The following is a 27351-nucleotide window of genomic DNA, read 5'->3' as shown; positions in this document are numbered from 1 at the left end:
AGCAGCACGGTGCATGGCTGGCATTAGAGGCTCCCTGCTGGGCTCCAGGATCCCCTAGGGAGGCTGCAGCCAGCAGGAGAGGCTCCCCTGCTACAGCAAGAATCTGAGCAGTGACTTGAGAGGTTCCCAGCTCTGCTTCCAGCTCCTCCAATCAGAGGCCAGGCAACTCAACATGAGGCAGGGCTTTGGGATGATCAAGACCCCTTGCAGCTTAGTGCCATAGCTAGTGGCTGCGTGGTAGCGTTTCTGCTGACTATGTAGGAGATCCAAGTTCAAGTCCTAGGTGGGATGAAATTAACAGGAGAAATTCTTGTTGCAGTGGAAAGGGGCCATTGTGTTTTCCCCTTTCTCCCCCTGCAGGTACCAAGGCCCTATATTCCTTGTCATTTCACATTGTGTATTTGTGCCTTCTATATTTCACCAACCAGTATTGTTTGTTCTGCTGTTTGTTTTACATTTTGGTTAACCCTGTCTTTTGTCAACTGGATGAATATGTCTATGATTGTAAGTGTCTAACCTTTGTTGAATCCTGCCCCTTGGGGCATTGTAGTGTCCCCTATACCCCCTGATTTATGCCTGTTATGTTCCCAGTGTTGTTCTCTCATTAAAAGGTATATGGTTAAGTCCCCATTGGTGGTCTGGCTCTGCTCTATAGGGGGAAGAGAGTCCCTACACCTCCCACAGCGCTTGTCCACCTGCTTTGATCCTTTCAATTGGAGAAGGGGTACCTCTTGGAGTACCACCCAGGTTACAATTCTATGAACAAAGAATAGAAAAAAGAAACAAAAACACCTGATACTGATCTGTTAGATCTGGTTTTACTCGACCTAAAAAATTGGAAGAAAGTATGCAAAAACAAATACTTTGTGAAAAACGTGGACCTCTAGCATGGTGTAGAGGTCATCAGCAGTGTCTTGAGTTATTTGGAGTATAAGTGCTGCAGCTGCATTCCAAATCACTGAACGTTTCTTATATCAGGTCATGCACACGTCTTTGATACTTATTGTTTCTGTTTGCTAGAAGTATTCACACAGCACTTACAGAACTCCCAAAACTCTATGTCACTTTGCACTAGGCTCAGATTTTATGTAGGTTCTCCAGGGACAGTCTTTTTTTGATTGTACATTTTGGGCAGGAGCATAGAAGGTAAATTCTCAGAAACTTGTGTTTGGATTACTATACTCTGAGAGGTGCACTGAATTTCTTAGGAAAATATTTTTGGTCATGAATAGCTATCTATTTTTTACTTGCAATTGATCCCATGCTTTTTGAAATTCCCTCCTGCTTCCTTCCCTGCTTATCACATCTTGATTTTATTAACAACATCCAAAACCAGAAGTCTTTGTGATTTTATATATAATGGGCACAAACTTGGAACTTATGCAGGCTAAGAGTCATTCATTAAGAGCACCTTCTAGGTCTAGGCCTCTGTTGCAAGCACGTACCACAAGAGCAGGAAGCTCCCAAAAGAAGGACACCTCCAGAGAGTTGCCATCAGCTGCCTTTGGTTTCAATGAGAATTGAGGTTTCTCTGTATGTCTCTGGATGTGGTCAGCAGCTTGCAGGATTGGTTCTTAAGTGCTTAAATCCTCCTCCAACACACAACCCAAATAAAACCTTCTCTTCAGAAATGACCTTCTTCAGCCCTGCAGTTACTGCGTCAAGCCGTAATAATACAGTGTAAATACACCAAGCATCTTTTTAATTCTTAACAGCTCTAGGCTAATCCAGCAGTTAGAAGTTGGTATTCTGATTCGCTCGTTGCACAGGACTGGTGTTTAGTTTGAACAGTTGGTGCTCAGGAAGCAAAAGGTTGGGGTTTTTTTTAAGACTCAACTGAATCTAAACTATAGTTGTTCCATTCATTGCATTTTGAAATAAGAATGCCTTGGCATGTTTTAATAAAGCTCAGTGATTTATTTGTGAAATTTCTGTGGGGGGTAGTGAGGGACAGCAAAGGGAATTGCACAAAAAAAAAAAGCTTGCAGCAGCAAACTGAGATAAATTCTGCATCCTAATCATTTAGCACATAATGGTGCAAGCCACAAAAACAAACAGAGCATTCCTTCTGTCTGCAGGGTTATTAAAAGGTACTTCAGACTACATAGTCATTAGACAGGTGCGTGGTTTCTCTGATTATTTCCTACATCTAAAATTTATTCAGGGCTTTTGTGAAAACAGGGAATAATATCTCCGCACTGCCAGTTTAAAAATGGGAGATTAAAATTGTAGCCAACATATTACCTAAGAAGTGCATTTTATGTTGTTTTCTGTTTTTCTCTTGCATTCTGAATTGTCCTGACCTGTACATACTTGCATTTCAGATATCGATGAATGCCTTCAAGGTGGCCTGGGTACCTGTGGCCAAATCTGTGCCAATGTTCCAGGGTCCTATATCTGCTCCTGCTTGCCTGGCTACACACTGGATAATGACAAGTGGTCCTGTTATGCTGATGGTAAAGTGATCCTTTTTTAATGGCTGAAAAGAGCTTTACAATTTTCTCTAGCTCTTAGCATCAGCTTACAGTGTGGAAAGAGTCTACTACTCTGTTCAGAGCACAGACTCAAAATACCTCAGTTAATGGACAGTGCCTGGCCAGTTTCATTCACTTTCTGTACAGCTGCCTCTTCTAACATAAAAATCAAATGGAAGGTGAAAGTGAAATGGGCTGGTTCTCTGGTTTAGTGAGTTATTTTTCATACTTCATGGATGTCATAGGTGTGGTTGTGGTAAGAAAATGAGCATCTAAGATGGACGCTTCTTACTTAGCTGACTTACTCCCTACCTGTTTTCAGAGTCATAGATAGCATCCATGGACGATGCGTAGGGGATGCATGTGGGTGCATGTGTACTCCCTGAGTAAGGCGGTGCACCCCTTGCAAAAAGGTGCTGCTGGCATTGTCGGTGGCACCTGTGAGCAGTTGCCACTTGCCAACCTGCCACCAACACTGCTGGCAGTGTCTGCGGGCAGTCTGCAATTGCCCCTGGTTGGTGCTCACCACCCGCGGCTTGTCGCTGCTGACAGCGCTGGCAGTGTCTGTGGGAGCTCTGTGCTTACTGCCGCTGCACTCCTGCCGCTGCACTCCCACCACTGCCAGTGCAGTCATGCCCCGCCAGCTACTGGGAGCATGTGCCATTCATGATAGCATCTCTCTTTCTCTCTCTTCTCATGAGTGTACCCTCCTAGCCTTCCCCTAACCATTCCCATCCCAAAACAATCATGGCACTCACAAGACATTTGCTGCCTTCATATTCTCAAATCTGCTGTATGTTGTCCCCCTTTCTGTTACCCTGCATTTATCTTGTCTATACCTGCACTGACTTTATGAGCTAGTTTTGGGTACCTAAAGTCATCTTTTAACTCTGGCAGCACAGAACTGTGTGAAGGATTATATGCTGTGCTGAAAAACAGGTGTGTTGTCATCACTGGACTGCTTTCAGAATCTAATTATCTTCCATTATCTCACTTTACAGTCCCAATAGCTTGCTTTAATCTAGATCAAGGCTCTCCATCTGACACTGCCGTCTTCTGTGTAGACATCTTTAGAGTGCAAGTCCTGTGAGGGATAGACTTTCTACTGCTCTGCGCATGTACAGTGTCTAGTAGGGCTGTGTGAAGCTTCAGTCGCTGATTCAATTTGGCCTGATTTGGTGGCTGAATCTCCAAATCCAAATTGAATCAGGAGACCCTTCAATTTCTCTGAATTGAATTGGAACCCTCTAAAGCAATTTGGAGAGATTTGGAGAGATTCGATAATTTGGAAGTAGACACAGCTTTAAATGTTTTTTCTACAAACCTCAAGGTACCAAGTGTCTCATGAAAACTGAGATGGCATATGAAGTGTCTCACAGGACCATGGGGGGTGGTCCCCAGCATGCTCAGCAGTGGACCCAGAAGTGGACCAGAAGCACTCCCAGTCCACTTCTGGGTCCACCGGGTAGTGCGTGGGGGACTCCCCCTGTCCCCTGGCTCAGTGACTGGTGTCTCCTGGCTCTGGGGAGACACCCGGGGTCTACCTGCAGCCGATTGCCGAGCCAGGAGGGCACAGAGGAAGGTCCCCCGTGTACTCAGCGGCAGACCCAGAAGTGGACTGGAAGTACTTACAGTTCACTTCCAGGTTCACCACTGAGCACATGGGGCCCCCCCACATGCTCCTGTGGGATGCTCCATCAGCGTTCATGAGCCACACCTGGTACCTTGAGGTATGTAGAAAAAATATTTAAAACTGTGCCTATGGTCAAATCGCTGATTCTCTGAATCAGCATTGAATCTTCAGTTTCAGGTTCAGCTGAATTGAATCAGGACAGTGATCTGAATCAGCAAATTGAATCACTGTCCCCAATTGGTGCCGAATCTGAATCCAAATCGAATACAGCCCATTTCGCACAACCCTAAAGTCTAGCACAGTGAGGTTACTAGGCACAGCTGTTAATACTCATCACTCTCTGTTTTACTCTCTCTTGGGTTTCCAGTGCTGTGGTATTTAAGCACAGGACCAAAGGACATTTTAACACTTTTTTGCTGACGTACGTTAGCCTTCCCATGTCAGTATATTTAAGGGGACCTGAGCCTTATTTTGCTTGGCTCACAAATAAACAGAATTATTAATTCAGTTCTGGCTTGGGGGCTATAACGAGAAAGAACCAAGCTTGATGTAGGTCTGCCCCGCTGAGTTTACAAGGCTAGCTCTTTAAAAAGAAGCATTCTTTTATTTTGGATTTATTTTTAAGGAATGTACATTTGATTTGAACATCAGTAGGGTGACAGTTAACATGTAATCTTCCAATACTGTTTGTACATAGATGGTTTTCAAAGAACAAACACACATTATAGAATAAAAGATACTGGCAGATATTATTGTTTTATAAAGATAGCTCTGAGATTTAAAGAAGTACCCCGGTAGGGTCTATGGTGCTCTTGTTTGGGTGACGGTTTGTGCTTCTCTGCAAGAATAATGCAAATATTACTACTTTATCCACTTCTGTCAGATATAAACATTTTTTATCAGATGTGGACCTTCTCTTCAGGGGTTCTACAGGGACCTAGTCTTCACTGTGACCCCTACTCTGGGTATAATTTCTACAATAGGAAGTCCACCAAACATATTTCCTTCATATTTTATAGCTCTTTAGGGGACTGCTTATCTGTTTCTGCAGATACAGTGTGTTGATAGCATGAAGCCTCAAACCCAGTTGGGAGCTTCTGGGTGATTCTGCATTGTAAATATTAAATGGCAATGGAAAACCCGAACAGTACAGAATCCCCAAGTATATTCAGTGCCATTACACTGAGAGCCTTCAGTTTGACTCTCCTAGTGTGAAATTCATTGGCTGGAAAGGACAAAAACAAAATACATGTAAGCTCTTGGTCCAGGGAATAACTGGCAAAAATACCAGCAGTGCAGCTGTCAGACTCCTGAGACAAATCAACCTTGCTACAGCTCAGCATTCATTTACTATTTACGTAAACCAAGTCTACATAGTTCAAATATTCTCACATGGAGATGCTCAATGCAAACAACAGCAGAAAAAAAGAATCACCAATGTCCTAAAAGCAGCTGTTATAATTGGATAATACCTTGAAAACTCCAAGTACAGCACAACTTATCCTAAAGATAAATGTACTGGTAAATTTCTTCTTACAGAACAGTAAACCATATATTGCGTATTAGTCAAAACCTGATGCCTGACATGCTTTATGAAAGGGGACTCAAACTCAATCTTGAGGTGTGAGGTTTTCCATTATTCTGACGGGAGACGGTTCAGACCTGGAGGTTTATTTTGCCCTCACCTTGTAAAAGTTTGTCCATCTAAGGGTTGTCCAGCTTAATACTATTAAATGTCAACTTATTTCAGAACCCAATTTTATTTTGTTGTGCAAATAAGAACTTTTAAAAAACTTTTCTGAAAACAGTAAAATGGGTGTACTTATTCATACTTGCGCATGCTAAAAGCACATCAATGAAAGCGGGCAGTAGGGTATAGGTTTGATTGATCTAGGAGTTCTTTTTCCTTGGAAACAAAATCCAATAGGTGTTTGGGTCGTTAGCTATCTTCTGTATCTATCTCACAGTTGCATTTCCTAATAACTTGATTAAATAAAATTTATCATGAATCTTTTATCCCTTCATATGCTAACTAGTCACAGAGAGACATCTCATACAGGTGAAAGCTGCCACCAAAAAGTTTATGGCTTTCACCTCTAAAGGTGTTTTTGTCAGAAAATTGGTGATTAGTCATTGGATTTGTTTTTCCAAAACATTTTTTTTAAATGAAAGCCAAATTAAGACAAATTAATCTTTTCTCTTGCAAGCATACTCACTCAGTGGGCAGGCAGAGTATGGCTAGATTGCACTATCAGAGTGAGAAGTACAAGTACTGGCACTAAGGACGTCCAAGTACAGCACGTGTCTAATTGGGTCTATCAGGGAAAGAGGATGGGGGCAGAACGCATCTTTGAAAGCATGTTAAGTAACAAAAATGCAGAATTATGGCACCCAAAGAGCATTACATGCTCTGGCCTCTACTGACACCAGGAGAGGGGGGAAAAAATCTAATGTGAATTTATAAACTGATTTAGCTTAATCTAGGACCACAAAAGCTAAAATACAAAAACCCCCATCTACATAGTAATTGCCCTATCTTTACCTAAGGTTGTCTAGGTGCCCAAACTGTGCATTTCCACATGTCTGGGTTCCTGGGTTTTGGCGATCATTTGAATATCCTTGGGATGTACTTGACACAAAGCTGATGAAATGTACTGTCACTCTTAACTCTTCAGTAACATAATTTTTGTTTGGGAATTAATCTTAATAATTAATTGTTATTATGATTAATAAAAGTTCAGACACTAACAGTTGGAACAGTTTGTAAGAGCATCTGGTTCAATTCTATGATTACTTTCCAGATGCTTCTTCCTGTTAAAAGCTTTAGTTTCCTAGTCTGGGGAGATGATGAGACATTAGAGTTCCTCTAGGGCTGGGGCTGTTCTCACCAGATACACATAGCTGGGAGAACTTTAACCAAAGAAACATAGACTAGCGTAGAGGGGGCCTTTTTGGCAAGCATGCCTCAAATTAGCCCCACATCCTTACCAAATGTCACTCCAGTCCCCTTCCCCTGCTTGATCTGCTGCTCTGTTTTCTGCTTCCCTCCCTGTGCTTATTGTTCAGTTTGCTACTTGGCTTTTTGCTCCCTGCTTTATTTGTCACTATGCTGCCTCCTCACTTCCTGGTTTGCCATGTGCCACACACAGGGTGCCCATGCCACTTATGGCACTCATTTTGTAGGCTGGCCATGCCAGGACTAGAACATTGTCCTCCTCCCCCCTTCACTTTGACTATAGTATGTAGAATTAGAGACAGACGACCCGCACCATTCGTGGGGGATGCGTTCCCATATCCCTCGTGAATGGCGAAATCCGCAAATAAGGCACTGCATTCATAAACTCCATCTGCGTTCATAAACTCAGTGCCCCCAGTGACTAGGCGGGTGCACGGCTGCCCTAGCAATGGCAGGAGCATGGCGATGGCGGTGGGAGAGTGGCAGCAGCAAGCATGGAGCTCCCGCAGAGCTCCTTTAAGTGTATTTAAGAAGCGGGTTTGGCATTCACAAATATTTGAAACAGCGAATGCCGAACCCTTGAAGAGCATGGGTTTCCTGTATTTCCTCCTTCTGTAATCTCAATTTTATTTTTGAGGTAGTTATTTTTCCACAATCAAAGTGAGGTAACATCAACTTTGTGTGACACATTGGTAATTATGAGACTTATATGGGCAATGACACAAAATGCATAACATTTGAGTGTTAGGAGTATCATCAGTTTCTACTTACTCTACAATTAACATGGAGATGAGAGGAATTTAGTCCCATAAAAGTACAATAGTTATGAACACATCTTTTTTCCCCCTAGATCCTGCACCATTTCTCATTTTTAGCCATGGAAATGCCATCTTTCGAATTGATAGTGAAGGCACTAATCATGAGCGAATAGTAGCCAATGCTGGTGAATCAACCCTCATAGATTTTCATTACGAAGAAGAGAAAATGTATTGGGTAGACACCAAAAAAGGGCTTCTGCAACGAGTATACCTAAATGGCACAAAACAAGAGGTAAGGTAATACAGTAATTTTTGGTTAATTTGCTTATGGGATAATTTGCCACTATGGTTTAATTCATTGTTGTTCCAGTTCTTTGACAGTCCCCCATTGTCCCCCATTGTGAATCTCTGATAATTGGTCACTATTGAATAATTTGCCATTGTTTGCATTCTCTACGGAATTTTGAACTAACTCGAGATAACTAATTTTGACAGAATTCTCTGGGATACCAGGTATAACAAACACATCAGATGTGTGGCTGCTCCTCACATCTCGTGTTAGCAGTTTATACTTATTGGTTCGCTCCCAAAGCTTTAAAGTGTGGAGCTTTGGCATAATGACCACAGCAGAAACTCGGAGAACTGTGTTTAGTAGACTGTTCCATTGGCATTCATAGCGCGCATGGCTGCCACAGTGTGAGTAACTGGAAACAGAATGAAAATCAAGAAATTCAGACAAACCAAATTTTGAAGGCAGCACTGAACCTTCAACTACCTGAAGGCTGGCTAGAAAGAGGATGGAGCTAGACCAGGGGTGGGCAATTATTTTGGGTGGAAGGCCACTTACTAAGTTTTGGCAAGCCATTGAGGGCTGCATGACAGGGAGCCCAGGGCAGATTAATATTAATTTTCCAAAATCATTAGGGACCCCACGGACCGGAAAGAACGGCTTGGTGGGCTGCATCTGGCCTGTGGGCTGCATTTTGCCCACCCCTGAGCTAGACTGTTCTAAGTGTCTCAGATGACAGAACAAGGAGAAATGATCTCAAGTTGCAGCAAGGGAAGTTGAGGTTAGATATTAGGAAAAACTTTCACATGAGAAGGGTAGTAAAATACTGGAGCAGGTTACCCAGAGAGGTTGTGGAATCTGCATCCTTGGAGGTTTTTAAGACCTGGGTAAACAAGGCCTTGGCTGGGATGATCTAGTTGAGGATAGTCTTGCCTTGAGCAGGGGGTTGGACTAGATGACCTCCTGAGGTCCCTTCCAGCCCTCATTTTCTATGATTCTAACTCTGAATTTCTACTGGCTTTTAGTATATATTACTGGAATTGTGAGAATTTTCCATCTTTAGAAACCTAAATTAAAGAGATCATACTCCCTCACATTTTTGAACGTATTAAATGATTTATTGCGACCTGTAGTCACAATAAACGCTCCTTTGAGCCTTCTGTTTTTGGTTCAGAAACAGCTGCACAGTATGTTGTATTTAGTGGCAATGGCTAATGTATGTTGAATGATGGCCAGCACTTCTAGAACTTTTTTCTGGTACTGACTGGGTCCATATACTGGCAGCAGTGCCATTAACGGGGAGTAGTAAACTGTGGAGCTAATTGCCTTCGGGTGCGTGCCTTACATGTGTGCCTGGAGCGCAGCACATTGAGCCAGGTCGTAGCAGCCCTGGCTGTCAGGGGACCTAGAGGGTCAGTCTGTAAGCCTGGGGCTTCCTTGACTGGGATCAATGTGTTGTGGGGGGGGCTGTCCGGGGTACAAGACTGCTTCAGTGTGGGGCTAATCAGCAGGCAACCCCCACACTGAAGCACCCAAGTACCCCAGTCAGTCGGCTCAGCACCTACACATGTGGTGCCGTGCATGAGAAAGCTCCGCAGCAGGGTAAGACTTGTATTTAGGGTGCATGTATAGAGGCTGAGATATTTACTGCAGAGTTAATTAATCAACTGCACAGTAAATGTCTTGTGTAGACACACCCAGTGGGTGCTACCCAGGCAAATGCCTCTGCTCCTGCAGACGTGACTAATTTACTCTGAGTGCATGAGCTTGAAGGATCTTGGACCTTAGAGTAGGACTGGGAAGCTGAGTCCTTTTATGGTGAGCGCATGCAGAGTAGCATGTTAGGAAGAAGAAAAATCTAGACAGTTTTCACTAGAGAACAGGTCATTCTAAGCATCATTTAACTTAATGGTTTGCATTTATAAATGTAGGTGTGAGTATAAAGGCAGACATGGAGAAATACAGAAGAAATTAAGCTGATTAAAGTCACCGGTATTCTTGTACCTAGTGACACATTAGATTAACATGGTAAAGGCACAGCAGATCACAAGAAAGTGATATGACAAGCATGACATTCCCCTAAATCCTGCACCATTCCTCATTTTTAGCCATGGAAATGCCATCTTTTGAATTGGCAATGAAGGGACTAGTCATGAAAGAGTTGCAGCCAATGACCTTGGTTGTTCAGTCCAAATGCACAGGTACCCATGTACAGCTGGGTTGACTGGGATAATCCTGGCTCTTACCTCTGGAGGTGTACTTGTTGGCTATAAAAGACCAAGTCACAGGATCATAATAAATTCTAGTTTATTGGACAGGATGTGAAGTTACCAGTAAGATCATAAATGGAAACTTCGAGTTATGGGTGGTACAGGTCACCTTAGCACACACACACACACGCACGCACGCACGCACACACGCACGCACTCACTCATTCAAACCCATGTCGTTCAAACCCATGTAGTATAGTGTATAGTAGCTGCTGTAGTGATTGTGAGCTTTCTGGCTTGCTCTGAGCCTTGCTACACCCATACAATGAGTGTGCTAGGTCTCTGCCAATACTTAGAAGAAAAAGAAATGCACCATATTGGGTGGGGGGTGCAGGTAAGAAGGGGCTTCTGCTATATCCATGTCCAGAAGGGAAATGTACAAGGGGCTTTTGCTACATAATGAGGCACTTTGACTGTTCTGCCTTATGACTAGTCCTGAGAGAGAAAATTCTCGGTGTACGGTGCTGTGAAATGAGGTGGAACTCTTGATGTATTTGTACCTTATCCAGTTGTATTTGTGGATGAGTTCAATATGATAATTTTGGCTGTATTTTTATTGGCGTGGTTTATTTTCCTTTTTACAGAGACTGTGTTATGTAGGAAAAGGTGTTTCAGGATTTACCATCAATTGGATAAATCAAGATATTCTTTGGGCCAACCAGCAGAAGGCAACCATTGAAACAACCAATATGAATGGAAACAACTCCCGAGTCCTTTTAAAAGATGTAGGTCATCCCACGAGTATTGCTGTTGATCCTGGAAAAAGGTAAATCTGTATGGGTTTATACATTCACAAAATAAATGAAGTGCTTTTGTTATTAGTTGTAGGCTAATGGGACACAGTCCATGTGCAGTAGATTGATCCTAAAGCCAAATAATTTTTACAACTTTGACAAAAATATAATGAAGAGTAATTAGCACAGAATTAAGAGTGGCAGGGGACAGCAGCATGTTGGACTTCAGCACAGAAACTCAACTTCTTAGCTTGTTAAAACAACAGAGGGAGGGCTGTGATTGCAAGGAAGAGGAGAAATGAGGATGTTGTTCACTGCAAGGGAAGGGCCAGCCAATGAGGCTTCAAGAGAAGGAGGTGGAGGTAAAATGGTAAAGTTGCCTGAAAATCTTGGGAAACCATGGTCTATACCATGGTCCTGATTAAGAAATTAGTGTTTATTTAGAAATCGGTGACTTTTAAAGCAGCACTAAATATATTTGGTTTTTTGTTCCCCTCTTTTAATATATTGCCTCTGCTCTTGGATAGCTTTGCATATTTGTTCTGCAGCTACTGTTATTGCTCTGAATGCCAGGTTGCTATTTGTTTGGGGTCCCCCCCACCCATCTTCTACTTACTGGTAAGTTTACTGATTTGGAAGTTCCCACAGCGCTTGAACTTTTGCATCCTAAAACCATATAGAAGTATTTTAATGAAGAATATAAACGTTGCTAAACTGATAAACTCTATAGACAGCTTCATCATGGGTGCATTTTAAAGCATTATTCATATACATACCAGTCAGTCTCATAAGTTAATACTTAACTGTTAAGAAAACAGACTTCTAGGAGGACTTGGTTTATTATTCTTATGTTATAGAATAGTCTGTCCTGATGCTTTTGTGTATAATATTAATTTAGTTGTCAAGTAGTGAATAAATTTATTTGTACTCGTGGATTCACCAAGAGCATGTCATGCCTGACCTACCTGATTACCTTCTATGATGAGATGACTGCCTGTGGGTGTAGGGGGAGCAGTGAACGTGATACATCTTGACTTTTGCAAGGCTTTTGATACCGTCTCCTACATTCTTGCAAGCAAGCTCAGGACATGTGGGTTGGATGAATGGACTGTAAGGTGGATATAAAACTGGCTATATTACTGGGCTCCAAAAGTAGTAATGTCTAGTTGGCAGCCAGTATCAAGTGGAGTGCTCTAGGTGTCGGTCCCAGGGCTGGTTTTGTTCAGTATTTTAATCAGTGATATGGAAGATGGAATAAAGCAAGTTACCAGATAACACTACACTGGGGGCATAGTAGGTATGCTGGAGAGTAGGTCTAGGATTCAGAGAGACCTAGGCAATTGGAGGATTAGACCAAATGAAATCTGCTTTTGTCCTTATTGGACTTCATGAAAGGCCTGCACTTAGTACAAAACAATCCTATGCACCAGTACAGGCTGGGAGCTGACTGGCTAAGTATCAGGTATGCAGAAAAGGACCTGGGAGTTACAGTGGACAATAAGCTGAATATGAGCCAACAGTGTGCCCTTGTTGCAAAGAAGGCTAACTGCATACTGGGCTGCATTTGTAGGAGTTTTGCCAGCATGACAAATGATGTGGACAAATTGAAGAGAGTTCTGTGGAGGGCAACAAAAATGTTTATGGAGTTGGGGCACATGGCTTCTGAGGAGAAGCTGAGAGAACTGGGTTTGCTTAGTATGGAGATGAGAAGACTGAGGGGATTTAATATCAGCTTTTAACTACCTGCATGGTGGTTCCAAAGAAAATGGAGATAGACTGCTCTCAGTGGTGTCAGATAACAAAACAAGGAATAATGAATGCTTTCAAGTTGCAACAAGGGAATTTTAGGTTAGATATTAAGAAATACTTTCTCACTAGGAGGGTAGTAAAGCGGTAGAACAGGCTACTGAGAGAAATTTTAGAATTTCCATCTTTGGACGTTTTTAAGAGCTGCCTAGAGAAAGCCTTGGCTGGGATGATATAGTTGGGGATGCTCCTACTGTGACCGGGGGTGGGGGGTTGGACTAGATGACCTCCTGAAATCCCTTCCAACCCTAATTTTCTATAATTCTATGATTGTTGTACCCAATAGTTTTCTGTAAAAAGTTTAGACATGATCAAGAAACTGTAAGAGAGCACACTTTTGTTCAGCAAAGGATCGTGAGTCAATGGATCTGGTTTCTGCATCTTATTCATGCCACTGACTTCTTGCATAATCTCGTGCAACGCTCCTGTGTCCAATCTAACTCCCACCAAAATTAAGGGAAAAAATTCTGTTGACTTTTATGTGATTTCTAAGCACACTCTTGTTCCTTGGCTTTCCTATTTGTAAAATGGAGATGAATTATAGTACTTACCCAACCTTTGAAAGCATTAGATAACAAGTAAGAGCTATTATTATTGCAGTGTTTAAAAATGGTAATGATATCCATCTTGAATTGTCTGTACTAAAACATTTTTTCATCCATGGCTAATAGACTGTGACAGTCATAGAATGTATATCAGTAATTGCACTGTAAGCCTCTTGAGGCTTTTGCCCTTCTTATTTTTCATATATAACATGTTTACCTTTGTTGTTTAAGTCTTTATTTTCTTGTTAGTCTTCTACATTACACATGAAGCTTTCATCTACATTGTGTGTCTCTATAACAGTGATTCTCAACCAGTGACATGGTAATATTAGCACTGTACTTGATTCAAAAGATGAAACCAAGAGAATTCAAATAGGAATCCATAGTGTCAAAAAAATTCTGGCTTGCTCTTTGCAGCGAAAGAATTGCTTTATTATGTTTCTGTAGTCAAGAAACAAGTGAAAGCTAAAAGCTGGCATTTTCTGAGGGGTGCCTTAAGTCTAACAAAGTTGAGAACAACTGCTCTATCATCACCTGAAAACAAATTAAATATTATAGGAACCAAGAGGTTAAAAATAAAGATAAGAAAGGGGAAGCAGTTGATTAAAAAGTATGACCTCCTTCTTTTGTTTATGATTTAACTTAACAGCACTAACTAATGGGCATTTTGAGGTGAGAACTGACAATGTACAGCTTTCAACTGGTACTTTCTCCAGCAAGGTTGTGGTTGGGGAAGAAGGAGACTAGATACGACATTTCTGATACTGCTAAAGAAAAATAGGAATTTTTTTTGTGTTTTTTAAGTGATTCTGGTAACCAGGACCATTCGCCCACCGAACTCCATCCTAACAACAAAAAGCATTAAAGCCTGCAAGTCTCAAACTTCTCTAACAGTTGTAAAGCAAAATGGCTAGGGGTGCACCGATAGAGACTTTTTGGGCTGATATCAATGCTGATTTTTAATGAGCCAAATTGGCCAATACTGATCCGATTGTGCTGTGATGGGGGCTATGGTGAATTTTGGGGTGGCTGTACCCTCCAGTGCTGTTGCTGCCCACCCTGAGCACAGCCTAGGTTAGCCCTCCTGCCAGGAAGAACTTGGCACAGCCCAGGTCCCAGCCTGCAGCTTCAGCCTGCCCTTGCCCCATACACAGATCCGGAGGCACCCTCCCCCCGTACCCTCCTGGGGTGCATGAAGCAGCAGGAGCCATCCCCACTCCTCTCTGTGCCACCACTCTGTCCAGCCCTGGCTGTGCAGTGCCTGCCTCTGCCCCAGCTCCATTCCCTCCCTCACTATGGGGGCCTTGGTCTGGACCCCCCATGCCCCTTCCCTTCCCCTGGCCCCTTCCCACACAACACAAGCTGCCCTCCATGCTACCAGGCTGTGTTCCTGGCTGCCAGCATGCTGCCCTGCAGCTGTGCACATGCACGGGGCATTTATTGGTGACATTATTTGCCACATCAGCCAAAAAAAGCCAATTGCTGATAATATCAATTTTCCATGCATTGGTGCTGATATGATATGGGACTGATGTATTGGTGCACCTCTAAAAATGGCAACGATGTGTCAAGAGTAATATTCAGATGCTCTTAGGCATACGGCTTTGGCAGATTTTCAGGTGTTGCTGAATTAAGAATCCAAGAAGAATATCTTGTAAATATAGTTTTTGGGTTTGGATTTTTGCATAGCTGGTTTTTCATTTGTGCCACAGCTATCTTAGTGAGTATTGCACTTCAGAATGAGATGATTCAAATCTGGGCATACAGAATAAAGATGAATAAAAGTGAATGAAGTCTGGGTTAAATAACTTGCATCATCTCCTTCACTGACTATCAAATTACTTTTCTGAAATATGGCTCTCTTTTGCTTTTAGATTCGTATTTTGGTCTTCAGACAGTGCTCTTCCCAGCATTCTTAGGGCAAGGCTTGATGGAACTGACATGAGAGGCATTTTAAGGACCACTGAAAAAATAAAGGCAATCTCATTGGATTTTCCTGATGTACGAATTTTCTGGGTTCAGTATGACAGTGAAGAAGATATTTCACATGTAGGATCATGTGACTATAATGGTGGCTCTATTCATTTGCTCAAGCATTCTGCACAGTAAGTTTTACTGAGCCAGACAGAAAGAAAGAAAATATTTTCTTAGGCTTTGTGAGATAAATTCATCTTCTTCCCACCCTATTTTGTGACTTTGGAAAACATTCAGGAATATAAAATAGATATGGAAAATGACAAAGCATTCTCATAACAGCAGATATATAGTGAGAAGATGACAGGAAAATAGACCAAACAGAACCCATTTCCATTGCTGCCTGGGTAATACCGCCTTTTGGCTCGTCTCTTCAGAGCCTTAAACAATCACAACTCATGAGTCCTTAGGAGGAATCTTCTGTGGAGGATTAGGAATCCTTCTTGGCAGAGAGGTGTAAGTGGCCAGTACTGCCAGTACTGGGCAGTCCCCTGTCCTTCCTTCTCCCTCTGCCTTCCCCCAGGCTCTGGCACTGGCATCGGGAAGGGCAGAAGAGCAGTGATAGCACAGGAGTAGATATCACCTAATTTTTGTTGTTGCTGACACACACTGAGCGACCAAAGCCATGAATTTTCACTAGGGAAAAAAAATGAGGCAACGTCTCACAACATTATTGAGTCTCTGGCTCCTTCTCCTGTGTCATTGCTGCTGCTCTGGCCTTCATGCTTCCAGAGCTGGACTCAAAGCCACTACAGGGAAGGTGAGAGGGAATTGGGAAGTACAGGGGAAGGCGGGCACCTTGGCTTAGCTCCTTTTTGACTCTCTCCCTTTAGGCAGTGTCAAGGGCTCATATCAAATTTGCCCAGCCATCCTTATGATACCATTTTTTAGTTTCCATGTGTTCCCTGAGGCAGCATGACTTTCTCCACCTGTTTCTAGGTCTTTTATCCCAACGGCATATGGGCTGGAACATGAAAGCCAGAATCCTGGCTCTTTTTTACGCTTCAAGGTGGATGCACAGATTTATGGCCCCCTCTGACTCCTCCTAATCTGCACTACTGAGGTGTGCAAAGAGATTAACACTCTCCAGTGAGAAGGGGAGTACAGTTCTATAACAGATCAGGGCTTCTAGGGAGATGTCAGGTATTTTCTCCTGGGTTATTAATTTCTGAGGGGGCCAGTAGCAGGCATTTAAATTCTTCCAAGGAAACAGGGGAAGTTAGCTGGATTGGTTCCTTCCACAATGTTGTTCACATTGTTGTAGTTTGTGATAAAAAATGTCAGGGTATTCAAAGTAAACATAAGTGATATAGAAAAATGAGCCAAGCTTTTATGTTCTCGGGATAAATTTATGAGCAGGTGAATGAATGGCAATGAAATAACATGTTACTTGTTGTTTTCTTTCTGCTTCAGACGACATTTGTTTGGCATGTCTCTGTTTGCTGAGCACTTGTACTATACAGAGTTGAAAACTGGTATGATTTGGAGAGCCAACAAATTTACTGGCAAGGTTGCAGTCACAGTTAGCCTGAAACCATCTTATTTGCCACCAGCAGATATAAAAGTGGTGCATCCCTTTAAACAGCCCGGTGCTAGAATGAATTCTCAAGATGTTGGTAAGTCACTGCATAATGGCATTTAATATGTACAAGAATATATATATAAGATAGCCTGTTTTTTTTTGGGGGGGGGGGGTAGATTCTCAACCAGGGTGCCACCTCACCCTGAGAAGCCATGAGATCCTTTTAAGTGTACCCAGGGGAGCTGTGTAATATTAGCGTTGTTAGGCATGCAAACACCTATGCACAAGACAAATCTAGAGATGTGACGGAGTAATACATAGTGGGTGTGTTTACAAGATCATTAATGCACTGTAATTACAGTGCATTAGGTTTAGTACCTGTAATGACAGGTACTAAATTCACTGTAATCAGTGCTATTGTACATTAACGCTGATGAATAGTTTTTTTGTGACGCTACTACACATTAGACTAAATCTACTGTGCATTAACACATTAGGATGGGCTTTGCCCACCACGCTAATGCGCAGTAGAATGAGTCTTTGGCTCATTAAGCACCTCGTGTAAGTGTGCCCACTGTCAAGAACATTCTGACCTGTTGTGTTTCTGAGGTCTTTGCAACAGAAGAATTGCATTATTATTTTTCTGTAGTCAAGAAATGAGCAAAAGCTAAGAGCTGTAATTTTCTGAAAGGTGCCAAGAGTTTAGCAAGGGGTTCCCTGGAGCCTAAAAGTGTTGGAAACCACTTCACCTGAGATTCTGCTGTGGTAGTTTCAGAACTTCCAGGGGGAATAAAGGTCCATGAAATGAAGAGTAGTTTGAGGGGTGAAAATAGCAAGCTATGAATATCTGGACAAACCCTTGGGCACTTAGCAATTTTGAATCTCTTATTTTCCTAATAAACCTCCATCCCCTTTATTCCAGTACACACCCCTCACACCTTCACAGTGATGTCTTCTGCTCCTCCTGTGTTGTGGGCTGGGTGGTAGAAACTAAGATTTTCCAGAGGGATCTCCCCAGAAATATCTCACTTTCACTGCAGGTATTTGTTCTGCTTCAGCAAAGAAGCTGGTAACTAAGGCTAGGGACAGACATTACACATAAACCAGTATAAGTGATCAGAAACAGGTTTAAACTGTAACAGAACAGCAGCTCGGTGCACACAAACTGCTTTCAAAATGGCTGAAACTGGTTTAAGATAGACCTGTGTGTATGTATCAAACTTAACTGACTCAGGGTAAACCAGCCTATCAAACTTGTGTCGCAGATGCTCTCCTGACTTAAGTTAACTCACAGTCCCCCAGCATCCCAGGCTGCTTTACACCTCCCCCCACCCCCCTTGCAGAGTGGATGGGCTAGGCTTGGCTCAAGCTGTCTGCTCCCCTGGGCTGTCACAGAGCTGTGCCTGGTAGCCTGGTGAGGGAAGACAGCCTCCTGTAGCCCCAGCTAGAGCCCTGGTCTCTTAGGGTCTGCCCTCCCCGCCCTCCCGGTCAGCGTGAGTCACTAATGCGCAGGTGGCAGGGGGGAGGGAGCAGTCCCTCCAGCCCAGGGCCAGCCCAGAGCCCCGAGTCTCCGTGGGGTTCTTCTGCCCCAGTCAGGTTCCTAGAGCTGATGCAGAGGGAAAATTCCCTCCTCCCATCCCTCCATGGAGGTGCTGGGGAAACAGTTCCTTCAGCCTGGGGCTGAGCTGGTGCCTGGCATCAGCCCACATGGGGGAATCCCTCTGCCTCAACAGAGGGAGGTGGGGTTCCCACTCCATGCAGGGTGGCCTGAGCCTTTCCACTCAGAAGGGAAAGTCACTCCTCCCAGCCCTCAGCATGGTCCAGCACCAGCTTAGCCCTGCCCCCACGGGTACAAGGGAAAACAGTCCCTCCAGCCTGGACCCTAGCTGACACTGGGCATCAGCCCACATGGGGCGAATCTTCTTTCCCAGGCAGGGTCCCCTGAGCTCTGCCATGTTGCAGAGAGGGGGAATTTCCCCCTCACACCCCTCCCTGTGGTCCGGAGACAGCTTAGTCCAGGGGTGTGCAGTTATTCTGGGCAGATGGCTGCTTCTTGAGGCTTGGCAAGCCATCAAGGGCCACATGACAGGCAGCCCAGGGCAGATTAATATTAATTTTCTAATTTTTTTAGGGGCCCTGTGGGCTGGATAGAATGGCCTGGCAGACTGCATCTGGCCCCCGGGCCACATTCTGCCCACCCCTGGCTTACTCCCACCACTGCAGGTGTCGGGGAGGAACAGTCCCTCCAGCCTGGGGCTGAGATCAGGGGACCCTTCCCAGGGAAGGGGAACCCCCCACTGAAGCCTGGGGATCCCCTTCGTGGGCTGATGCCAGGCACCTTCTTGGCTCTGGGCTGGAGGGACTAAGCTAGCACTGGACCATATTGAGGGGTGGGATGGGTGAATTCCCCCTCTGCACCAGCCGCAGGGTTTGGAGGACCATGTCTGGCCAAGAATCCCTGCTGAGTTTTGGTCATCCCCCACCATGGGCTGGGCCCTGGGCTGGAGGGACACCTTGGGGGCTGGGGGAGCAAGGAGTTGGGTGGGGCATGTGCTGGGCAGCCAATCAGGGATGGGTCCCTCTCAGCTGTATTCGGGTGCCCTTGCCAGTGTCTGGCAGGCTGGGAAGCATGCTCTAGCACCCCCTGGCTTTCGGCCTGGGCCACTGGAGGCGTCTGGCTATCTTTCCAGATTCAAAAGCGAATGTCAGTTCATTTTAATTATCAGTTCAGCCTACACAGCTTAGACTAACCAGCAAACATTGAATCGATTCAGCCTCTGTCTGTATTTAGCCTAAAAAATAGTAAATGCTTTCATGAATATAAAACGTGTGTTCATGACCTCAGGGAGCATGTGCCTTTATTCAGGGGGAATCCCTGTTTCTGTATATTGATATAGCAAATCATGTAAATATTTAATGCTACAAACCTAGACAGTTTTGTACACACACATTAGCATTGGCATTATGACTAGAGTGGACTTGTGCAGATGGTTTGTGGTTTTCACTGCCTGCTGCAGTTAGGAGATCCATTTGGAAAGCTGACAGACAGCCTCTTTCACATGTGTTCTACACAAATGCTGACTTAACCTAGATTCAACAGATGATATGTTTATTAATTCACTGGAACCTGCCATTGCTACTTGTGTTTCATAGAATGTCACCATTGTCCTAGCATCTTACACTGATTTTAGCATTTCTCCTTTATATTTTAACTGATTAACTGATTTTAGCAGTTCTTCCTGTTCTTGCAGATGCTGAGTTGCTTAAGTGGACATTAGCATCAGAAGGAAGCTTAACCCCAGTTCTAGGTTTGATGACCAAAAGATTCAAATGCTAGTGTCTGGCTCCTAAATCCACAAAACCTAAATCCATAAATACTAAATTAATATTTGGATATCTAAATAAAAGCATTTTGAAACTTAAGGGTGTCCACTGACCATCGAAACAGAAATAATAATCAAAGAAGGGCCTATGTGATGAATCAAAGCTAATTGAGACTGACAGATATTTTCATGATATTGAAGCTGTCCCATGACAATGCTTTGCAGTGTTGCTGACTTGTAATTTTACTGAAAAAGTTACAACATGACTTTTTTCTCAAAGCTCCTTCTGTTGGAATCACTGTTTCCTGAGAATCTCAGCTTTCATTTTAATAAAGTAACGTTTCAGTTTCTCTTGGCTGTGACGAAAAGCTTGAAAATATGAATCCTAAAGTCTTCAACACCAAAAATCAAAGAAACAATATCTGTTCTTTTTTAAATCTCAAAACTTTTAAGCCAATCATATAGTATTTTGGGGTCCAGTTTAGAATTTTCATGTGCATTAAACAAATAAATGGCAACCTCAGCAGTGATTACATTGCTACACTATAGCATTTTTATTATTTATTATTGGTAAAGCAGTGTCTATCAAAACTCTAGTCATGGACCAGGACCTCACTATCTCTGACACTGTATAAACACAGAACACGAAGACTTATCCACAGAGCATCCAGTGCAAGTGTAACACAAATAACTTATAGACATACAGACCAACATGGTGGTTCTCAGTACATAAACTGTTAAGTGTTTTGCAGGTATTGGGTTAGTGCATGAGAACCTGACTGGAATATTTTCTCTGACTGAAATGTGAGAAAAGCAGAAATTAACAGAAAGAACTAACACTGACAAGTAAATTTAATTTTCTAAAATTTCTTCAGCTTTTGGCCTCTTTTTGTGGGCATGGTTTTGAACCATGATTGCACTCATGTCATTGTAAAGAATTGTGGGCATAAAGGGAGAAACTTAACTGTTTTTTCTTTTCCTTTTTTGTCTGCATCTAACTGCTAATATTTACATTTTCAGTTCTCTATGGCCAAAAAATATGGGTTCAGTTTGTGAATACTGTGAAAAATTATGGCTGTAAGAATAGAGTCTGTATTAAAGCTATGATAAAAACTAAGCCTTTAATAGTCTATTATCTAATTAATCACATAGATACTATCTATATATGTTTATCTAACTTTTTTTGTTTAACAAAAGCTATTAGACAAGAGAACATAAGAATGAATCTGCATCAGATCAAATCCTGAGACTTTGAACCAAATCTAAATTTGGGTTCTGGTTTTCTTATTTGATCAAATAGTTTTTTAAAAATGTGCCATTCCACTCATTTGGCAGGTATCTCCTCTATTACAGCTAATAGAATGTAGCCTGTGAAATCCAACTGTAATACTGTTGAATTGAGATGGTTAATTGAAAATAGCACAAGATAGCTTGTCCATGTGGTCTGTGTGGTCACAGGAAGCCTTTTGCACAGCCAGGCAGGATGAAGAGGGAAGACGGGGGTGTGCGTGCGTGCATTTGTTTGCATACTCATGTTCAGCAGCAGCAGCAACAGGCTATTCTTAGCTTGATAAGGGGGCAGGCAACCCCAGAAGAAGATTAGGAAGATTAAACCAAAAATAAGAGTTTGAGAGACAAAAATAAGACTGAGAACATTGACTGGTAACTACAGAAGCACAGCTGCTGAAGAGAGCTAGGCCAAGCCAGCCAAGGGAGTTGGCAAACCCTTCCTGCTAAAAGAGCTGTTTGGATAGCTATTTTTAATTTGGAGGGAGAGTGATCCTGGGGGGAGAGTGGGGGGGTTCACTTAGCTTTCTATTTATTTTGCATGTATTGTGGGCAGCAATAAAGACTCAAAGTTCTATGGGCAGTGCATAATTTATAGTACTTCTAGTTATAACAATCCAAAAACTAAAGCCCAGATTAGTGAAAGAATTCTGTATTAGACTTAGGCAATCCTTTCTGTCTCAATAAAATGTTGCTGGGCTCAGTTGGTTTATCCAACCAGTTTTTGTGAGCATATAGGACATAAAAACTCTGTTCTGCTACATATCCCCAGTATCCCCAGTTGGCCCTGTATAGTGTGAGGAAAACAATGACTTTTTCCAATGCAGAAATGCATCTCATCTAAGGGTATATTGAGACATTTGGGGAGGTTAGATTGAGTCAAAAATGGCCACCTGATCTAAGGAAAGTCAGGATGGGGGGGGCTAGTGGGGAGGCTTGGGGGAACTGGGGAGGTAAGCAGGCTCCCAGGGGGATAGACAGGGTCTTCAAGGGGTTGGTGAGGTCTGCGATGGTTTGGTGGGATCAGGGGAGCTTAAGGGGTCCATGGGGAAGTTTGGGGGGATGGGAGGGCTCTTTCCAACACTTTGGGACCAGGGGCTATTTTTAGTCCCCTGATCCCCACCACCCAGACAATCGACTCCCCCCATCCACCCGCCACTCCCCTTTCCTCTTCTCCCCTGACTTATTTCCTCAGCTCCCGGCATTGGCAAACACTAGTAAAACTGGCACTGGGAGATGCTTGTGGTATGCGGATTTAGTGGGCTCAGGATGGGGGGGAAGGGGGTTGTCCATCTGAGAGTGCGGGGAGGGCTGAGCTTAAGAATACCAGTGTCAGGGAGGGGGTAGGAAAAGAGTGGCCCTGGATATGGGGCCATTGGCTAGGCTTTCCCAGCTCTGGGGCTTTGTTGGGACCTGTACAAAAGTTCAGGACAGTTAGATCTGTCTAAAAATGGCCAACCCAATCTAAATTAGACAGTCTCAGAGGTCGTATTAATTTAGATTGGGTCAGCCATTTTTAGACCAATCTAACTGTCCTGAACTTCTGTGAAGTTCACTCTTAGATTGATGTAACTAGAGATCTAAGTGTAAAGTCCGCACTTGGTCAAACTAATTTGTAATTTTTAATGTGATCAAACCTCTCTCTAGTTTCCCTAAACTTCTGTATATAGCATTATAGTTTCATAGTTTCATAGTTGTTATGGTTGGAAGGGACCTTGACAGATCATCAAGTCTGCCACCCCTGCCCTGGGCAGGAAAGAGAGCTGGAGTCACATGACCCCAGCCAGGTGCTTGTCCAGTCTTCTCTTAAAGACCCACAAGATAGGGGGAAGCACCACCTCCCTTGGATGCCCATTCCAGATTCTGGTAACCCTTACTGTAAAGAAGTTTTTCCTGAATTCAATTTTACTTTTTCTTACAAAATATTAGCTTCGCCATGTGGTCAGCAAGGCTAACTCCTGATTGGAAAAGTTCACCTTAATAATAATATCATTCTTTTTGGGCACAATTAATCTCCATGTGGCAGATTAATCTCCACGTTTCTGACAGTGTAGTCAAAGCCTGAAGGACTCTAATTATGTCTTCTTCTGCAAGAATGTAGCTGTGGGCAGAGGTCATGATTGTTAAGGAAGGGTAGTGGAGATCATCATCTTTTAAGTAGATAGTAAGGCCAGTCCCTTAAAATGTGAACATTGGGACAGATTTTTGAACAGGACTCTGTATTCAAGGATGAGCCAATACAGAAAGCAAAGCATTGAAGTGATGTGTTCACAACAACTGTGTATATTGTTACAGTTGTTTGTTTTGTAGGATATTTGATTTTGTTCCTGGATGTCCATTGCAGTAATCTCAGCTGGAGTTATGCTGGGATCACAGTGGCCCGTGTCCGATCAGATGGATATGGAAATTGTAGCTAGAAGTAGTGTTTTTTGCTACTGTGGCCCTTTGAGGATCCAATAGCTTTTCAGTCCAAAAGGAGCTTAGGCTATGGACTGAATTAACAATGTGAGGGCAGATTCTAGAAACTGACTTTCAGATGTTAATACCTTTTGATAACTGGATTTCCTTGCTAACATGCTTCAGTGTCTTTTGGAACAGAACCAACAATTATTATATGATTGTAGCTATTTTCTATTTGCTATCCATGTTCTCAGACACCTGGCCAACCTGTTCCTTAGGGCACTGACAAAAGTGACATTTATTGCATGATTGACCCCTTGAAAGTGCTGTACAGCCATGTGCTGACAGAAGTGTATGGCTGCAGAGCGCTGTAAAAGTGCCTGATCACACAGCAAATTAACCCTCGTGTAATGAGGGTTCAGATGAAAGTGGTTCAAAGTGGAGCACCTTCATTAACTTGTGCTGTCCCTGTGCACAATCCTGGCTGGGCTGATGCAGCCCAGCCCTGCCCCTGGTGCTGTCTGCAGAAAGGGAGGGAGAAAAAGGAGGGGAGAGAGCTCCGGGCTGGGGTTTGCCCAGTCTATGCTGGAGTGGGGCTCCGGGCCAATCCCATGCAACTTTGGATACAATAACAATGAGAACCAGATTGTTTATTGGAAATATACTTTCAAAATAGCAGTCCTCAGTGTGGAAAACAGCAGTCCCTGCAATGAACAGAAATGAAAACTGCCAGATTTTTCTAAAAAACTGTCTTGAAAGTTCTTTTCTATATATGCAGTACAAATATATTGAATATATACATACACCATATGTGAAAACTACCTCAGGCTTTGTATCAGTAATCACTGCATGAAAGCAAATTCAATGTAGGAAATTAATCTTTCATGGTTAACATGAATGCTTGTGCTCCAGTTCTCCTACTGCAGGGCACAGGGAACTTGCTATGGGAGCTGAGTTACTCATTTCTGAAAAGAGAGGTCAGACCTCAAGATGCTCCCAGAATAAAAGCAAAAAATGCCAGATGTAGTGGGATAAGAACTGTAGTGTAAACTCTGGTGTTTCCTCCAAGACACTGGGAAACAATGGAATCTTCTTGGAGAGTCTGCTCTTATTTCCTAAAGGCATGAGTACCATGATTCAACCCAGATGAGAAGAGCAGTAAAACCAGTTCCAAATTTTTAATATATAGGAGCTGATTTCTTTAACAGGCATAGGACTCTCAATAGTGCTGAAAGAAAGGAGATTTCCCAGTGTTGCATGTTTAACCTTTCTGAATCCTGGGCAAACTTATATTCAGAGACTTTCAAGTGATACAAAAACAAACAAGTTGAGAATTAATCTCTTGGCTCAATGAGAGAAACCTTTCCAAAGGAGAAAGTCAGCAGGGGACATTTAGTCATTGTTGTTATGGATAAAAGGTCTTTTCTTCTTTCTTTCTTTCTTTCTTGGGAACTACGATGCTACAGCAATGATTCCCAAAGGGTGTGCCACAGCACACTAGTGTGCCACAGGAGCAAGAGGTGTGCCACAAAACCCCCCTGTGTTAGGCAGTAAATGTTCTTCTCTCCTGTCTGGCACCCTGAGCCTGCCCCAGCTACTCCAGCAGTGCCTGCAGCTTCTTCTTGGAGGACTGTCACCCCCAGATAGCTCTTGTTGGCCACCCACCAGCATGTTCTGCAGCAAGCAGGTGGGCAGGTGAAAGACAGATGGAGCTGTGCTTTGCATCCTTTCCACTCTTCATATGCTCCCAGGGCCAGCAGGAAATGCCGTGGTGGTAGTTGCTGGCATTTGGGACTCTGCAGTGCCTCAGCAGGGGGTTTGCCCTTGCCTCCTGAGGGTATAGATCAGGGGTTTGGGGGGGGCATTGAAAAGTGCAGAGTGCCCCTCCTGCCGTTAAGTGGCACCAGCTAGATCAGTGAGCCTAAAGTTTTTTAGCCTCAAGGCCACCCTTCATAACTTTTCAGAATGTAGATCTGTCTCCATGATTTTAACTGGGGTGCTGTGAAATTCAGAAAAGTTATAGAGGTGGGCCTTGAGGCTAAAAAAGTTTGAGAATCCTTGCTTAAAGAAAGATGTATCTGTTGTTCTTTTTCTAACTGTACATCTCAGCACTGGTATTATTTCCCCTGGCAGGAGAATGGGGAATGTTATGTTTTGTAAAAAAAAAATATGGATATGTGAGTGTGTAAAATATTTTTTTGGGTGTAAGAGTGATGTGTTCTGCCAATTTTAATCCAGAAAAAAGTGTTTTCTGGGTATCAAAAGTTTGGGAAATACAGTGTTAGATAGAGGAAGATGCTCCTTATTGTTGAAACTGTGCAATGTTCCTTAGGCAGCTTGCTTTGGCACTGGTACTATAGGTTGCCAAATAATGCTTTCTGAGGGAGCATAACCCCTTTTCAGGCTGCATCTCCATATATTGATCTGTTGGTCTTTACTGGAAACTGATTACCAAATTCCATTCCTTTTGATGTTGGGTGTTTATCTGACTTGGCTCCTTGCTCTGGCCAAAGTGGATACAAAATTAGTTCTTGTAGAGATGTCTACAACCTCATCTGTGTAAATGGTACAACTTTGTTTTACAGCAATTAATTTCTTTAAGCACGCTCCCTCCCCTCCCCCGCCTCTTCCCCTAAGCACGCACCCTTTGTAATGTAGATAGAGAACACCTCTACCTGTGGTTTTGTCAACACTTAACTCCTATTTCCTGGCACATAAAGCCCTCTTGCACCTACTAGGAAAAAGTTGCAACTGTGACAGTATAAATAGTGTATAGTAGGCAAGGCAAACACGATCCCCACCATCCAAAATGACAGTTAACATGACAAGGAAGATAATTGCCATAAAATTTCCATAATGTCTATTCAGCAGAGCAAAGTAGATGATTAGTACCAGTCCCATGTGATTAACAGGAGCAAAGAAATTACATTTAATATATAAAACAAGAATATACCATGCACATTTTGTTGGCAAGGTGATAAGCCTGGTGTGAAGGGATCACTCCCTTGTGCATGAACATGTGGAGGGGAGAAGATGCAGTGGTGTGGGTAGTCCTGTATTTGTCACATACAAGTCTCACCATTTGGGCTTTGACAATCAGCAAAAATCACCTTGTGAGCTTCTAATTGTTGCCCATGTGCCCCTAGTGAAATCAGTCCCATCTCTGCTCCAGATGTTCCCAGAAAGTACTTGAGCTGACAGGTGGCCAGAAAAGATCTTTTGCAGTCATGCCAACTAGACTATTAATACATAAGAAGGTCATTACAGACACCCCCTCAGCAGCCGCAGAGCCCCCTGCCGACCCCCAGCACAGCCGGAGGTAAGCGGGCTCGTGGTGGGAAGGGGTTAACTCCTCGCTCCCTGGGAGGAGGCCACTGCCT

At 43.2% G+C, this 27351-nt stretch overlaps 1 protein-coding gene across 2 annotated transcripts in view; it reads left to right on the top strand.

Moving 5' to 3' along the window:
- Nucleotides 1-27351, top strand: part of EGF (epidermal growth factor) — a 99149-nt gene that overhangs the window by 13383 nt on the left and 58415 nt on the right. For both annotated transcript variants that reach the window (XM_019534105.1, XM_019534104.1), the window contains exons 2-6: nt 2325-2456; nt 7914-8113; nt 10965-11146; nt 15340-15570; nt 16853-17055. In XM_019534105.1, the coding sequence (XP_019389650.1) occupies nt 2325-2456; nt 7914-8113; nt 10965-11146; nt 15340-15570; nt 16853-17055 (948 nt within the window). The remainder of the gene's footprint in view (nt 1-2324; nt 2457-7913; nt 8114-10964; nt 11147-15339; nt 15571-16852; nt 17056-27351) is intronic.

Source organism: Crocodylus porosus, unplaced genomic scaffold (genome assembly GCF_001723895.1).
Source record: "Crocodylus porosus isolate Cpor-Errol unplaced genomic scaffold, CroPor_comp1, whole genome shotgun sequence".
NCBI classification, from domain to species: Eukaryota; Metazoa; Chordata; order Crocodylia; family Crocodylidae; genus Crocodylus; species Crocodylus porosus.
The sequence above is the reverse complement of the archived record's forward strand: the minus strand, read 5'-3'. Positions and strand labels throughout refer to the sequence as shown.